The sequence below is a fragment of the Phalangium opilio genome, unplaced genomic scaffold (genome assembly GCF_054372755.1).
Source record: "Phalangium opilio isolate 3A_F unplaced genomic scaffold, DU_Popi_V2 ptg000070l_1, whole genome shotgun sequence".
Taxonomy (NCBI): Eukaryota; Metazoa; Arthropoda; class Arachnida; order Opiliones; family Phalangiidae; genus Phalangium; species Phalangium opilio.
Window position 1 is genome coordinate 9,774,976 of NW_028324182.1, and position 14,753 is coordinate 9,789,728.

The 14,753-nt window shown below is 37.5% G+C and overlaps 4 protein-coding genes across 6 annotated transcripts; 2 read left to right on the forward strand and 2 right to left on the reverse strand.

The window, feature by feature from the left end:
* The first annotated feature begins 105 nt into the window (after nt 1-105).
* On the forward strand, nt 106-8,106 carry raptor (regulatory associated protein of MTOR complex 1). The gene is made up of 24 exons (XM_089842968.1): nt 106-545; nt 610-712; nt 778-938; nt 993-1,073; nt 1,688-1,834; nt 1,904-2,052; nt 2,115-2,177; nt 2,667-2,912; nt 2,976-3,153; nt 3,233-3,316; nt 3,384-3,494; nt 3,566-3,640; nt 3,708-3,965; nt 4,031-4,174; nt 4,235-4,379; nt 4,450-4,533; nt 4,610-4,857; nt 4,925-5,034; nt 5,110-5,275; nt 5,341-5,551; nt 5,900-6,494; nt 6,561-6,785; nt 6,850-6,982; nt 7,558-8,106. The coding sequence occupies exons 1-24, from the start codon at nt 384-386 to the stop codon at nt 7,621-7,623; spliced, it is 3,945 nt and encodes a 1,314-aa protein (XP_089699094.1). The 5' UTR covers nt 106-383; the 3' UTR covers nt 7,624-8,106.
* On the reverse strand, nt 7,649-9,488 carry Mrm2 (Mitochondrial rRNA methyltransferase 2). Its single transcript, XM_089843020.1, has 2 exons — nt 8,906-9,488; nt 7,649-8,554 (listed from the first exon to the last, which is right to left on the reverse strand). Exons 1-2 carry the CDS (start codon nt 9,252-9,254, stop codon nt 8,112-8,114), a joined length of 792 nt encoding a protein of 263 aa, XP_089699146.1. The 5' UTR covers nt 9,255-9,488; the 3' UTR covers nt 7,649-8,111.
* Nucleotides 9,489-9,831: 343 nt separating this feature from the next.
* Nucleotides 9,832-12,393, forward strand: Caf1-55 (chromatin assembly factor 1 p55 subunit). Of its 2 annotated transcripts, none has more exons than XM_089843008.1 (9): nt 9,832-9,993; nt 10,125-10,254; nt 10,337-10,387; nt 10,498-10,604; nt 10,668-10,957; nt 11,017-11,177; nt 11,249-11,375; nt 11,778-12,101; nt 12,172-12,393. In XM_089843008.1, the coding sequence occupies exons 1-9, from the start codon at nt 9,975-9,977 to the stop codon at nt 12,238-12,240; spliced, it is 1,278 nt and encodes a 425-aa protein (XP_089699134.1). In that variant the 5' UTR covers nt 9,832-9,974; the 3' UTR covers nt 12,241-12,393. The 2 variants fall into 2 exon arrangements, with proteins under 2 accessions (XP_089699134.1, XP_089699135.1); XM_089843009.1 differs by having other exon boundaries at nt 10,510-10,604.
* A 32-nt stretch (nt 12,394-12,425) lies between these two features.
* On the reverse strand, nt 12,426-14,521 carry hd (humpty dumpty). 2 transcript variants are annotated; one of them, XM_089842998.1, is made up of 2 exons: nt 14,374-14,521; nt 12,426-14,139 (listed from the first exon to the last, which is right to left on the reverse strand). In XM_089842998.1, exon 2 carries the CDS (start codon nt 14,112-14,114, stop codon nt 12,507-12,509), a length of 1,608 nt encoding a protein of 535 aa, XP_089699124.1. In that variant the 5' UTR covers nt 14,115-14,139; nt 14,374-14,521; the 3' UTR covers nt 12,426-12,506. The 2 variants fall into 2 exon arrangements, with proteins under 2 accessions (XP_089699124.1, XP_089699125.1); XM_089842999.1 differs by having other exon boundaries at nt 12,426-14,118; nt 14,374-14,517.
* Between the last annotated feature and the right edge of the window lie 232 nt (nt 14,522-14,753).

Consider the following 14,753-nt stretch of genomic DNA (forward strand, 5'->3'; position numbering starts at 1 on the left):
AAATTCGACTATGTTTCGAACTAGTCCAAAATAATCAAGTCAACTGATACTTAAGACTGATCCCCTTGGGTTTCCTATAGATTTGCAATTAAGAAACTGCTCCCGAGGTTCAATAACTCCCACTTTTTAAATTTAAAAACTGTCAAGCTGCTCTCTTGCGTCGTTGAGTGCGTGATCGAGTGGGCTATGCCTCAATCGGCAAAACCATTAATTGTTTTTTACGATTATGTTTTCATTTATCTGGGGTGATTTTTCGAGTGTAAATAAGGGAATGTACTGTTTTCTATCAATTGATTTTTTATCTTATTATTGAAAGTTTTGTTTACATACTTAAAGTTTCATTTATAGAAAAGGGTCTTTATAGAATAAGGTTCTAAATAGGCATGTCTTCGTTAGGCTTAGGTCTAGGGTTTTTCGATGTAGATAGTGAAGATGTAGGAGATTTACCTGACTGGAAGTTAACATTGTGTTTCAATAAAAGCCGACATAAGGAACCCATCGAAGGAAGTAAAACTGTTACCCATACATGGAGAATGAAAGAAAGAGTAAGTACCTGATTTCTCTTAAATCAAAAGCTTGACATAATCACACATTTGCTTGAAATTTCAGATGAAAACTGTTAGCGTTGCTTTAGTTTTATGTTTAAACGTGGGGGTTGATCCCCCTGACATTATTAAAACTCAACCATGCGCGCGTTACGAATGTTGGATTGGTAAATAAGCTAGCAAATATATTGTTACAAATCAAAATAATGATAAAAAATATGATTCATGAAAGATCCACTATCTATGACCGCCCAGAAAGCTTTAGAAACAATTGGGGCAAATTTACAGAAACAATATGAAAGGTGGCAACCTAGAGCGAGATATAAGCAATCCTTAGACCCAACCACCGAAGAAGTTAAAAAGCTATGTACCTCATTAAGAAGAAACGCAAAAGTAATTTAATAAAAGGGCAAGATAGGGTAAAAAATAATACTACAACTTTTAAAGGATGAGAGAGTTCTTTTTCATTACAATGGTCATGGGGTACCCAAACCAACAAGCAATGGTGAAATTTGGGTATTCAACAGGGTATATATACTCAAACCATGGATGAAGGATGCGCGTGAGGAAATTTGTTTTCACTCTATAGGATTGGCAACTCCCTATCTCGAACGACAGAATATTCTGTATATACTCTGTTACAACGTTGGTTGTCAGCACGCGCAAAGCTATTTCTCTATGTAACGTAGCTTAGTACGTGCTGTCAAGAGACAAAAAACTTCAGAATCTTCAGGATTTAAAATATCCGCGAGTTTTTTAGCTCGAGTGCACGGACCTCTAGACCTTAGTTTCAAATGCGTGTAGTAGACTGTATGCAATTTCACACCTATTTGAAATTAAATCCTAGAGGTCCGTGCACTCGAGCTAAAAAAACTCGCGGATATTTTAAATCCTGAAGATCCTGAAGTTTTTTGTCTCTTGACAGCACGTACAAAGCTACGTTACATAGAGAAATAGCTTTGCGCGTGCTGACAACCGACGTTGTAACAGAGTATATACAGAATATTCTGTCGCTCGAGATAGGGAGTTGCCTATCCTGTAGAGTGAAAACAAATTTCCTCACACGCATCCTTCATCCATGCTCAAACCGTTCATCTGATTTTACTTTGTCACAACATCAATTTCCACATTTAATTACGCAGAGTTACACTCAATATATTCCTTTATCAATTTACGACCTCCAACAATGGATGGGTTTTCCCTCCATTTATGTTATTGACTGCAATAACGCGGGCGAAGTCCTATACACCTATAATCAATTTTCACTTCAACATGAAAGAGAATCTGAAGTATTTTTTTCAAAACAAAATCATTTCACACTTAACTCTTAAAATAAAAATAAAACCACTTTGACACAGTACCAGGGAGCTGAAGGGGTCCTTGGCTATAGTGATTGTGTATTATTAGCCGCTTGTGGTAGATATGAACAACTACCCATGAACCCTGATCTCCCAGCTGATTTATTTACCTCTTGTCTAACAACTCCGATAAAAGTAGCCTTAAGATGGTAATAGTTTCTTAATGTATAAAAGTTCCGTTGCTTGGTAGTCAATTTCAAAGTCTTTTCAGCCGTTTTATCATTCAAAGCACTAGTAAATTAGTACCTGGCATTACATTAGAGGTTATTGATAAGTAAGATCATCTATTTTTTTTTAAGGAAAAGGTCGGGTAACATAACATTAAGCCTTAAAAGAAGGGCCTTTCTCTAAATATATAAGGAAAAATATGAAAAAAAGATAAATGAGCTGTTGTTACAAAATAATTAGCATTAATTAGTCTTAAAAACCAGGACTACTGTGCCGCCGCCATTGCTTTGGTGAACCTATTACACGAGCGTGATCGAGTTTGCTATGTCCTGCCTTACCTCTAGCTTTTGAGAATTCAACCAATCACGTATGGGTAAGAGGTTCGATTTAGCAGGCGCCACTAAAGCAATGGCGGCGCAGTAGTCCTCGTTTTTAAGACTAATTAAATGCTAATTATTTTGTGATAATTAATATTTTTTCTTCTATATTTAGAAAAGTGTTCTTTTAAGGTATAGTGTTACGTTATCTGACCTGTTCCTTTAAAAAATAAAGAAGTTAAACTGTCTTGAACTTTTGGTTCTATTGACTTTAAAAGAATTCCTGGCCAACTGAATGATAGAAGAACTATGTTGGGTGAACTCAACTGGATCTTTACCGCCATAACAGACACTATAGCGTGGAATGTCTTGTCCAAAGATCTTTTTCAAAAACTTTTTCGTCAAGACTTGCTAGTGGCGAGTTTGTTTAGGAATTTTTTACTAGCAGAACGAATCATGCGCTCCTACAATTGTAGTCCATGCTCTTCCCCCCATCTTCCTTCAACATACCATCACCCAATGTGGTATATAAATAAATAGTGTAAATAAACTATCACATTGAAACTTCTAATCGCAAAATTCAAAAGGCAAGCCTGGGATTTGGCGGTAGACATTTGTTTGTCCCAATTACCAGGAATTTTGAATGAAGGAGCCTCATTTCGTCATAGTCCCTTTTTTGCTGAGCAATTAACCGCTTTTCAAGTCTGGTTAACTTTTGGATCAGAAGCGCATAATCCTCCTGAACAATTGCCAATTGTTTTACAGGTCTCTATTAAAACACTGATAACTTTCTTTCTTTCTTCTTCAAGGAAAGATTTGGAAATAAGTTAATTACCCCTTTCAGGTCTTATTGAGTCAAGTACATCGTTTAAGGGCATTAGAACTTCTAGGAAGGTTTTTAGATTTGGGACCATGGGCTGTCAATCTTGTAGGTTATAGGTTATATGAAGGATAACTAAGTTGATAGGACGTCTAAAATGAATTTTTCATTGAAGGCACTGTCTGTGGGGATATTCCCTTACGTTCTTAAGCTATTACAAAGTTCAGCCAGAGAACTGCGTCCTCTTTTGGTTTTCATTTGGGCTAAAGTTTTGGCCGTTGATAGTGTAAGACAAAGATGCTATGGTGTGACTTAATGATATTAAGAAAGTAAAAAACAATGTTTTTCAAACACCAGACTTGTCAAACTGATTTAGTTAGAGATGGTGGTCACAAATATTTCCTCAATGTATTGCTGGATCAGTATATTCCGGTAAAAAAATGGGAGAGTAATGTCAACAGGCATTTCCTTGCTAAAACAATTTTCTTCTATCCTTAAGTCTGAACATCGCACAATGGCGGCTTTTGTAATGGCCTGCATAGCTCATAATTATAGACCAGGTCAAGAAGCTGCCATGCAAGGAAATGTAATTTCCAGCTGCTTGGAGCAAATACGCGACAGTAACCCACTTTTGCGACAATGGTTAACTATTTGTCTGGGTAAAACGTGGCATAATTATGACGCAGCCAGATGGTACGGGGCCCGTGATAGTGCTCATGAAAAGTTGTATGAACTGCTTTCTGATGAAATTCCAGAGGTAGTAATGAAGCCAATCAATGTCTTAAGGCATACGTATGTAATTGTTAATATTACACTTAACAGGTTCGCGCTGCTGCGGTTTATGCCCTTGGAACATTCATAAATGCGGCTGCTGAGAGAACTGACCATGCAAATACTATGGATCATAGTATAGGAATGAAATTAATTAACACAGTGGCTCAGGATGGAAGTTATATAGTTAGAATGGTATAAATTTCAACTGGTCAACCGTGAAGTTACAAATTACAAGATATTTTGTTCTCAAAGGAATTGGTGATAGCTTTGCAATGGTTGGTTTTACTATTTGAAAACCAATTTGTAGCGGTAGCTTACCAGTACTTAGAGGAAGAGAAACTAAGGGAAAGTATGCAAGCTACAAACGCTACCACTGGTTCTCATTACGCTACTCAAGGTTAACATAATGATTGAGACTTTCTTTCGTTACTTGACTTGAAACATTGTTATATTATTATAAACGATAGATTCCGTGTTTCTAAATCCGACACTCGGTATGAAAAAGGTGGCCTCGAGGGATAAATTAAAACTGGCCATGTCCTCTAGTCCTAGTAATGAACATTGATGTGTTCAAAACGCTCCTGATAGTATATTGAGTATTGACATCTAGGTGTTTGTATCTTTCAGACACTCAAAGTTCACTTGAAATTTCCAAAATGGCAAATGAAACAATGCCAGTTAACTTAAGCGCGGAGCGAATGAGGAGAGTTTGTTCTAACGTTTCTTTAAGCACAATTAGTTCTTCTCCAGCCGTTTCAGTACCTTACGCTTCTGTTTATACACATTTTTGGAGAGCTTTAGTCGCTCTGAGTTTAGATCCCTTTCCTTCAGTGGCTACTATGGCCAAAACTATAATTAAAGTAGTTAAAAGCAAAGTAATTATCATAAGGGACTAATTTCCGCGTAAATAAATAAATACTAAAACTATCCCCATAATATTAGATTTCTATGCCAGCATCCTCATTTTCTTCAAACTACGAAAGTCCAAAGGCTTTAAAAGTTTCTTCATATTCTGAGCCTTCATCTCCCTCGGGGAAAGCTTCGTTTTTAGTGTAAAGAATAGCTTTGTTTTTACATATTATATCCCTAGAATATTAATTATACTCATAAGGATAATGTAAATTCAGACGCAGTGAATCCCCTCCCGCAAACATGCCTGATGGATTGAAATTATCACAGCGTTATCCTGAAACGACAACCCCCAATACACCAGGCCCAACTCATCATGTTCCCTATCAATACTCAGCTCAGTTTAGTCGAACAAGGAAATTATTTGATAAGGGACCTTCAGTTGTAAGTTTGCCTTGAGCAACATTTACTAATTGTATCGTAAACTCAAAATTAATCACGATTAAAAGATCGCGGAAGAGGATACGGAAGGAAACACTCAAAAAACCGCTCTAGTCGAAACAGAATTCATAGACTGGTGTAGCAAATACTTTAGCCAACCTGTATACAAATTCCCGGAAGATGATGACCCTGAAAGCCTTAATCACCAACAAAAAGAATGGAGGTACATGAGAAACGCTTGGATTAGAAAAGGTGTTCATGAAGAACAAAAACGAATAGGTATAAACCCAAATCACCACGGGTGCAGGGTTCGTACGGAACCTGGATAACCTGGATAAGTCAGGGATATGAAAATTAGGCGAATAAGTCAGGGATTTTAACGTTTTTCCTAAAAAGTCAGGGATATGTCAGGGATTTCGTTTGGTATATCAAACCATGCTTCGAGAAATGCTAAATATAAGACAGGTGTGATGAAGAGGGCTCTGGTAAGCACCTTAAAATGGTCAGGATTATTGCCAAAATTTGGTCAGGGATAACCTGGAAAAGTCAGGGATTTTCAATGTAAAAATTTCGTACGAACCCTGGGGTGTTTAGGTGGGTCATAAAAGTGATAATATCGATTTTTAGATGACCTTTACCGTTTGGATGATCAAGTTTTTATAAATAAAAACCCCAGTCGCCCTAATGCGGTTAAATTTCACCCTTATGAATCAACTCTAGTCGTAACGGATAAAGATTCCTTTAGTGTCTGGGATTGGGAGCAAGGAGCCATTCACTTACACAGAACTAACAACAACGTCATAGGAACGCGAATTTCTTCAATGGATTTTATAAATCCGCATGATTCAACGCTGTTACTAATCGGAACAGACGACGGAGCAGTTCGAATTTGGAGAAATTGTTTCGGAGAAAACACATTCAGTCGAAACATTGAACTAGTGACCGCTTTTCAGGCTGTGCCCGATATGGTTCCCACTCCCAGGGGTTCGGGTTTAGTTTTACATTGGGAGCAACACGCCACCCAATTAGCCGCCTCGGGAGAAATAAGAAACATTCGGCTATGGGATTTGGAAAAAGAAACTAAAATTCAGGACATTCCTACTGGGGCTGAAAGTTGCGTCACTAGTCTGTCATCAAATTCCATTAATCCCTCTTTACTAGTCGCCGGTTGCGGGGATGGTTCCATAAGAGTTTTTGATCGACGACTCTCCCCTCATGAATGGTGAGAAAAATGGAAACCTTTATTAAGTACCAGGGCTTAAACGTGTACGGTTGTAATTTTACACAGTCGAATCATGACTATGAGAGAACACGTGACTTGGGTCATTACCGTTTGTTACCAGAGTGAGTCGAATGGTGGTGAGAATAATGGAAAAGGGACAATTTATAGCGGAAGTGTCTCTGGGGATGTTAAATTTTGGGATATTCGCCAGTCTTCGTCTTTACAAACTATTCATACCGCTCAAGGAATGACGGCTATGGCTATTCATCCCAATGTAAACATTCTAGCTTGGTAAGAACAACCTAAAAGTGCTGAGTCATATGACACGGATAAACTGAAATTTGAACAATTTCAGTGGATCTGTTAACCAGTGCATTAGCATTTACAATTCTAAAAATGGACAAGGAGTTAACTTAATAAAATACCACGATGGCTTTATGGGACAAAGAATAGGTCCTATTAGTTGCTTGAGTTTTCATCCATATAGGGTAAGTATATCTATAGTTAAAGGGAGGGTGAAGTAGAAAATCAAGTGATTTTTTATCGATTCTTCTACTAATTATAAGACCAGTCTGCATAGTGAAACATTCGGGAAATACCAACTCCGAATGATTTTAAAATTCAAATTAGGTTCAGATTTTAAGGATAATTTTAAACAAGGACCTCCGACCAATCGCGTAACGCCTTGCCTTTTTATTAACAAAATTATCGTGGCACGTTCCGTGTCTCGCGCCACGATTATCACGTCGCGCGCCTACTTTTATCAAATCTCGTGATAAATTTCATTCGACACGGAGTCTGCGTGCCACGAGAATTTTGTAATGTTAAATGGAAGGCAGGGCGTTACGCGATTGGTCGGCAGTCCTTCTTTAAAATTATCCTTAAAATCTGAACCTAATTTGAATTTTAAAATCATTCGGAATTGGTATTTCCTGAATGTTTCACTATGCAGACTGGTCTTATAATTAGTAGAAGAATCGATAAAAAATCACTTGATTTTCTACTTCACCCTCCCTTTAAAACTTAAATCTTTCATTTTTAATTTCTCTTTATGCATGCACAGGCTAGTTTGGCAGCGGGAAGCACAGATTCTTTCGTCTCTGTCTACAGTGTAGATAGACGTCACTAACAGGAGTTACAAAGAAATATACAAATTTTACGATAACGTGGTAGAGCTTTAATTTCACGCAAGTGCCATAAAAAATGAACTATAGCGAGCGCACTTCGGGTTACTTCTCTCTCTCTCTCTCTCTCTCTCCTCACTGTTACTAAATATTAATAAAGCTGTCCTCCGTTGAAATTTTTATATAAACGGAATAATTGTAAATATAATAAGAATGTTTCTGTTATTATTCTTATAATTTAAAAAAAGAAAATTAAGAAATCAAAGAACTTGTTTAAAAGAAGAGAAAGGTTGTACCAAACTTGTACACGATGTAGTAAAGCTGTAATATAATAAATTTAGTCATGACGCGCTATAAATATATAGTACAATGTCCCCATTCTGTTAACGGCCGTAAATTATACAATTGACTTGTACAGATCATGTTTATAGATGATGAAATAGTGAACACTGGTTTTCAAAGCCCACTGAATAAATTAACTTGAAAAATATCTTCAGTTTGTATTTTTACTCTCTAAGCCTATAAAATTAGTCCCTAATAGATATATCTCTGCCGAATCAACTCTACTGGCTTTGGGTTTCAACCTTTTGACGTTTTTGAAGTATAAAGCTATTGTAGTCTCGAGTTTCTTAATCTCCCTACCATCCCATGTTTTGGTAAGAAAAGAGCCACCATCTATTAAAGTTGCGAGACTTAGTCTTAAAGCTTCAAGACACAATTTGGTGATCAAGTCTTGGTCCAGTTCTCTGACACCAGAGGCATTGGGTGCCATGTCACTCATGACAAGATTAACTTTAGTTCCATTTAATTCCTTGTAGATTAACTCTTTCGTTTCTGGCTTTGTAATATCAAAGCTTGAAAATATTTTTGCACCCTCTATTGGATTTACGTGTAATAGGTCAATAGCTATGACTTGGCCCGTTGGTTTGTCTTTATCTAAAAGAAAGCATAAAGGGTTCGTGTTTCAACAGGGGCTGAGTGAGAATACATCGTTTTCAAACTAGGAGGATTGATATATTTACACCAGGCGGCGAGGCTACTTGGTACTGCACTGTGTCCGCCAAGTAGCCTGGCCTCCTGGTGTAAATGGTATCAATCCTCCTAGTTTGAAAACTGTATAGAGTGCTGTCAGTTGTGACGTCAGATCCAAGGTTAAACGTCACCAGTCTGCCTTTAGCAATGGGCGGCCATGACAGTTACCGTTTTTTCTTTATGGGAAAACAGCATGGGTGACGTCACACCGGCGCTTCTGACAGCACTCTATAATGCAAGCGATTTATGGATAACCTTTTGCATTAGAGTTGCATCTTTCAACAGCAACCTGTGTCCATGAACCAGGAGCCGCACCACAGTCTATGACACGCGTTCCAGGTTTTAGGAGATGACATTTGTCATCAATTTCAATAAGTTTAAACGCGCTTCTAGCTCGATAATTTTTATATCGCAACATCTTAACATAGGGGTCATTAATATGTCTAGTCATCCATTCCCCTGAACTACCTTTTAGGTTTTTGGCCCTTTCTTTGTTCATACAAGGGGAACTTACAAATTGACGCGTTTGAGAGCCACACTGGGCTTCAAACTGTTTCACAGCGTTTACAATTATGCTTACCCTATATTTAAAAAAAGTTATCATCTTATATTTTTGATACCACCGTGTCGTGGCTTCAAGTCGAGGTGGACCCTTTCAATTCCTAACGTTTACCGCGTTCTCAATGTTAAGGCTTACTTGAACTTTCCCGTCAAAAAAAGTGCACCACTTGGCACGCCAAGAGTCTACAACCAAATGAACAAATTTTAATTTGACCCGGCAATCGGTAACCACGTGCCTTTTGCTTCCCCCCCCCAACAAAAAGAAACCACTTGGGGGAAAAAAACATGGAGTTAGTAAACATGACGCTTTTCTTCCAAGTTCGTCTGCTAGAAAATACATCTGTGAAAAATAATTAATTTTATCATTTTTGAACGAAATACAATTGCATTTCATGGAAAGCCGCTTACTTTATTTATTCTGATGACCCATCAAAAATTCAGAGATATTGTAAAAGCATACTAAACGAATTTACCAAAATACTCATATTTTACATGGAGATACTTCGATGTCTGAAACCATGGAGTAGTAGTAAAGGAGACCATAGTGCATGAAAAGGCGCAATGTGGTAGGCAGCCGAAGCGGGGGTTCTGCCGCCAAGTGGCAACTTCTTCGCTCTCGTGCCCGTGCGTTGCCGCAGCTGCCGCTGGCCGCTGCTTCATTTTTATTTTCCCGCCAACTTCTCTGAGAAGTTTCTCTTTTGTTTCGTGTTGGCGCGAAAATCATTTCTAATCGAGTTTAAATTTCTCGTATAAATTATTAATCATGTCGGACAAAGATGCGGGTAAGTGTTATTTTTATAAACTTAGTATCTTAGTTTATTTTGAAATAAACATAACTCATTTAATAAATAGCATTTAGAAAATACTAAGACTAAGCCTACTTCCCTACACAATTTTTTTTACATGTACATAGTGGAAGAGCGTGTTATTAACGAAGAATACAAGATATGGAAGAAAAATACCCCCTTTTTATACGATCTTGTCATGACACACGCATTAGAATGGCCAAGTTTGACAGCACAGTGGCTTCCAGACGTAACTCGGTAGGTGTTAAGTTTATTCGCTACACAAAATTGGTTAGCTATTGCCTAACAATTGTTTTTTTTTTTTTTTTTTTTTTTTTAGTCCGGAAGGCAAAGACTTTTCGGTTCATAGATTAATCTTAGGGACTCATACGTGAGTATCTCTTACAGTCAAATGACTTTACAGAAGTTGAACATTTTATGAAACAAAATTTATTGGCCACACCCAATTTATATTTTCACTGGGTTTTTTTTTGTATTTGGGTCCCCTTCCAGTTCGGACGAGCAGAACCATTTACTGATAGCCAGCGTCCAACTGCCTAGCGAGGACGCTCAGTTTGACGCTTCACATTATGATAGTGAAAAAGGAGGTATAAAATCCTCTATCCATATAAATGAAAGACAACCTCCTAAACTCTAATGTTGTTTTGTAGAATTTGGTGGTTTTGGCTCAGTCAGTGGCAAAATTGAGATAGAAATTAAAATCAATCACGAGGGGGAAGTTAACAGAGCTCGTTTTATGCCTCAAAACCCTTGTATCATTGCTACTAAAACGCCATCTAGCGACGTTCTCATTTTTGATTATACCAAACACCCTTCAAAACCTGATCCTAATGGTGATTGTAGTCCGGATTTAAGACTCAGGGGACATCAAAAAGAAGGATATGGACTTTCATGGAATCCTAATTTAAATGGACATTTGCTCAGTGCTTCCGATGACCATGTAATTTTATACCCACCCTTTCCCTGGCTGATGTAATACTTAATTAATTTCTGGTATAGACCATCTGTTTATGGGACATCAATGCCACTCCTAAAGATAACAAAGTTGTTGATGCCAAAACCATATTCACTGGGCACACTGCAGTTGTTGAGGATGTCGCTTGGCATTTACTTCATGAGAGCTTATTTGGTTCTGTTGCGGATGACCAAAAGCTAATGATGTACATAATCTTAATCTTACTCTTTCCCAACCATTGTGGCATTATTTTAAAATCTTTTAAACATTTTTAAGATGGGATACCCGATCTACCAACACTAGCAAACCCAGTCACACTGTTGATGCCCATACTGCAGAAGTTAACTGCTTATCATTTAATCCTTACAGTGAATTTATTCTTGCAACTGGTTCTGCTGATAAAGTATGGGCAAGAAGTTATATCAGTATCTCAGAGAGAAGGTATAAGATGCCTTTGTATTCGCGCGAGGCCATAGTCGCAGTCCCCCTTTCAAAATACAAGGGGGGACGTAAAAGGAGGCCCCGGGCTATTTCGCAGCCTCTCCTCAGTCGGAAAATATGACTGTAATTTTCGTCACTCGCGTCGTCGCGCTGACGTGAGTTTTCAAGAACCAATGAGATGCTGGTTGTAATTTAGAGACAGGGATTGACTCCGGACAGGCTACGTTTGGACTGGAGATATAGCTGGAAATCTGGCGAATTTATACCTTCTCTCTGAGATACTAGATATAACTTCTTGGTATGGGGAAAAAACCCCCAACTATCCTCCTATTCCCTTAATAGTTACTAAAATTATTCATTCCAGACTGTGGCTTTATGGGATTTGAGAAACTTGAAACTTAAATTGCATTCCTTTGAATCTCACAAGGACGAGATTTTTCAAGTTCAATGGTCTCCCCATAATGAAACTATTCTAGCATCTAGTGGGACTGATAGAAGATTACATGTCTGGGATCTTTCTAAAATTGGTGAAGAACAATCTGCTGAAGATGCTGAGGATGGACCTCCGGAATTACTGTTTATTCACGGAGGACATACAGCTAAAATTAGTGATTTCTCATGGAATCCTAATGAACCTTGGGTTATTTGTTCGGTTTCTGAAGATAATATCATGCAAGTTTGGCAAATGGTAATCAACCTCAAGGGGAACGTTAACCTCAACATTTCAGACCTGTTAATTAAATTAATTGTATTTCTAGGCTGAAAATATCTATAATGATGAAGAACCAGAAACCCCGGCCTCTGAATTAGAAGCATCTACTTCTTGAATAATTTCTTTAAAACCCTGTAAATGAATTTAACGTTATTTTGCTTTCCTTTTTTACCATTTTTGTCTTCTCATTAAAAAAAAAATTAAGAAAAAAAAAACCTCATCTCAGTTGAATGTTGAACATTTGTACCAAATAAAAGTTTCACAAAAATTTCATGTAAATTATTTGCTCACACAAAAACATTACTTGGAATATTATTTATTTAAAAAATAATTAAAACGTGAAATTTACAAATGATGAATTTATCTAAAATTATTTTAGGGTCATAGTTCATTCTGTTTGCAAGAATATAAGTTATTCTCAAGGTTGATTTCTGAATAGGCTCCGCAGTTTTGTTTGGAAATGGGTTTGCAAGATCTCTCTAAGAAATCTTTGTCAATTCCGCAATCTTTTAAGTTCTCAGTGGCAAATGCGGATGGGATGAATGAATTTGATGAAGTTTGCGCATTTGAGAAGCCGATAGATGGTTTGTAATTGGCCAGCATGCAGGTGAAGTTTCCATCTTGAGTAGATCTGAAGAGGGAACATAACCCTTGAATATTATTAGGCATTATTGCTCCTGATAATTCAATGCAATGCATATTCTTGCTTCTATGTTTAACATATCCGTGTTTAACTTTCAAGCCAGTCATTGTGGCACCACTGAAAGCGCAAGGGGAAATTAAAGTTGGGGGAACTCCAGCAAAAGGTCCAGTAGCGGGTACACATAGCCTGCTACTCAGAAGAAAGTTGAATAGAGCGTGAAGGTTGTCCCCTTCAATGTAAACCAATGTTTCAAGGCTAGATAGTTTCTTTTCCATATCATCATCAGCCTTTCTCTTCTTGGATTTTAAAGTTGGAAAGTCATCTTGACTTAGGCCCAAGCTTTCCAAAACGGAATCCAATTCTTCCCCCTTTTCTTTATCCAAATCATTCTCAAGACCTTCCTCAGAGTCAGAATCCTCACTGAATGATTTCTGATCCTCTGGAGCTAATGGTAAAGTAAATTCAATTTTTTCCGCTTTAAGGGAACGTCTCAATCCACTGGATGTAGGGGTTATCAAAGCGTGAGAATCAGCGGAACCGGCAATTCCAGCAGCTCTAAAGAGGATGGTAAACAATGGTCCACATAGATAGAAGTACGGGCATTGTCTAGCTTTAAGGAGTTGGTATAGTGAACGAAAACTTGAACACCATTCTTCGTGTAGTTTTTCTTGTAATTTGGTGTTGTTTAGGAATAACGAAGGTGTGGATATCTTTCCTATTTCATCTTGCTCCATCCTGGGGAAGAGGTTTAACCAAGGAAGATTGGGATGCATCCAAGTGAGGCAATGTTGATGGAATTTGGCATTTGCGCTTGTATCTATTGAGTATTCTTGATTTTGCATTGAATAGATACAACGCGTAAATCCTGTGGTTCCACTAGCTTCTTCAGACGTTTTCAAAAACCCACGCCAAGGAAACGTTTTGGGAGATGCGAATCTAACCTTAGTCTTTAAGCTCCAATCAATGGGTAACGATGTAGTAGTTTCATCAGTCTGAGGAGATAATGCTTTGGACAATGAAGGAATAACATTTGCACTGTCATCAAATGCGTAAATTGATTCGGGTAAGGACGTTTTTGAATCTTCACAGAATGAAAGTTGCGAATTTTTTAGGTTCGAGTTGATAGTTTCAGTTTGGTTACTGTTTGTTACTTTCCTAAATGGATTAAATGCAGTTTCCTTTCTGTTGATGCTTTGAGTATTTTTTTTCGCGACAACATTAGAGTCAACTTGTTGCAGAACTGCCGGGTTTAAGCACCTCCTAATTTTCCTTTTAAAACCAGAAATTTGAGCTGGTCGAATGTATTGGGGCGAAATTTCGACCTTTGATTGCTGCTCGAGAGACATTGTCCTAAACAGCAAAATGATCTCCCTAATTTGAAATACCACAAAATCTTAACACAATTATATTCCAGAGTATAATAACACGTAAAAACGATACTGACTATTAACACTAAAGTTTTAACAGACAATGAGATTCAGACACCAAAATAAAATTTTCAAATGCAAAGGATAAAAGACACACATGGCGGCATGCACATGCTCTTTTCGCCATATTTGTTAATATTTACTTACACTAAACAAATTTTATCATAAATCAACTCACCCTTAATCGTGTAAATTTGAAGACAAATAAAACCCTATTTTAAGAAGAACGCAAATAGTGAAATTTCTCACGATAGTGCACCAGCGATAACGACCGTTATAGTACGCGCGCAGTTAACTTTCAAATGGCGAGCGCAGGCGCACACCGCACAGTCAAGCTCATTGTTTATTCAAACCGAGAGGGCATGGAGCAATATTAGGGGAGACTTTTGGATTTTGCTCAGTGTATTAAATCCAACTTTATTTATTTATTTATTTATTTAATAATGACGGCTGTTCGTCATTATACAGCTCCATAAAGCCAAATGCTGAATTTATTTACAAAATTTACAAATTCAAAATAAATCTACGAATAAAACTATGACTACTATGACTAGAAAA